This window comes from Chiloscyllium punctatum, chromosome 30 (assembly GCF_047496795.1).
Source record: "Chiloscyllium punctatum isolate Juve2018m chromosome 30, sChiPun1.3, whole genome shotgun sequence".
Classification (NCBI taxonomy): domain Eukaryota; kingdom Metazoa; phylum Chordata; class Chondrichthyes; order Orectolobiformes; family Hemiscylliidae; genus Chiloscyllium; species Chiloscyllium punctatum.
This window is the reverse complement of record NC_092768.1, coordinates 1,762,182-1,762,941: the sequence shown is the minus strand read 5'-3', so window position 1 is coordinate 1,762,941 and position 760 is coordinate 1,762,182. Positions and strand designations below refer to the sequence as shown.

The 760-nt window shown below is 56.1% G+C and overlaps 1 protein-coding gene across 1 annotated transcript in view; it reads right to left on the bottom strand.

The window, feature by feature from the left end:
• clec11a (C-type lectin domain containing 11A) overlaps nt 1-559 on the bottom strand; it is a 4,308-nt gene extending 3,749 nt beyond the window's left edge. The window contains exon 1 of the mRNA XM_072549725.1: nt 524-559. Within this exon, the coding sequence (XP_072405826.1) occupies nt 524-559 (36 nt within the window). The remainder of the gene's footprint in view (nt 1-523) is intronic.
• Nucleotides 560-760: the final 201 nt, after the last annotated feature.

Genomic DNA, 760 nt, shown 5'->3' with positions numbered 1-760 from the left:
CCCCCCCCCCCCCCCCCCCCCTTCCCCCTCCTCCTCCATTCCCTCTTTCCCCCCTCCTCCCCCACCTCTCTCTCTCTCTCTCTCTCTCTCTCTCTCTCTCTCTCTCTCTCTCTCTCCCTCTCTCTCTCTCTCTCTCTCTCTCTCTCTCTCTCTCTCTCTCTCTCTCTCTCTCTCTCTCTCTCTCTCTCTCTCTCTCTCCTCCCCCTCACCCCACTCTCTCTTTCTTTCCCCCCCCCCCCCCACCATGCCATGATCGAGACGTGAGTTCATGCCCCACTCCACCAGACGCCTGTGCCCACTGTGCTGACATGATGTGGGTTTATCCAAGACCGTAAGAAGCCTGAGCAGGAACAGGCCTTTCGCTCCCTCGAGCCCGCTCCACCATTCGACAGGATCGTGGCTGATCCAGTGTTCCTCTTGTCCATTTCCCTGCCCTTGACACCCCGACTGACCGAGCCAGGAGAAATTCCCACCTGCTCCCAGTAGCCCCTTTCTCCCCCTCCACTTTTCGTCGGAAACGTACCTGTTTCTCTCGAATCTGTTGGTTTGATTCTGCCATCCACCGCCACTCTGGGGCAGTACTTTGCACAGATTCACAACCCTCTGAGAGCAATCATTTCTCCTCCCTTTTTGCACATTCTCCCCCGTGTCTACGTGGGGTTTCCTCCCACAATCCAAAGATATGTAGGTTTTGGTGAATTGGCCATGCTAAATCTCCCCATAGCGTTGAGGGATGTGTAGGTCAGGTGCATTAGTCAGG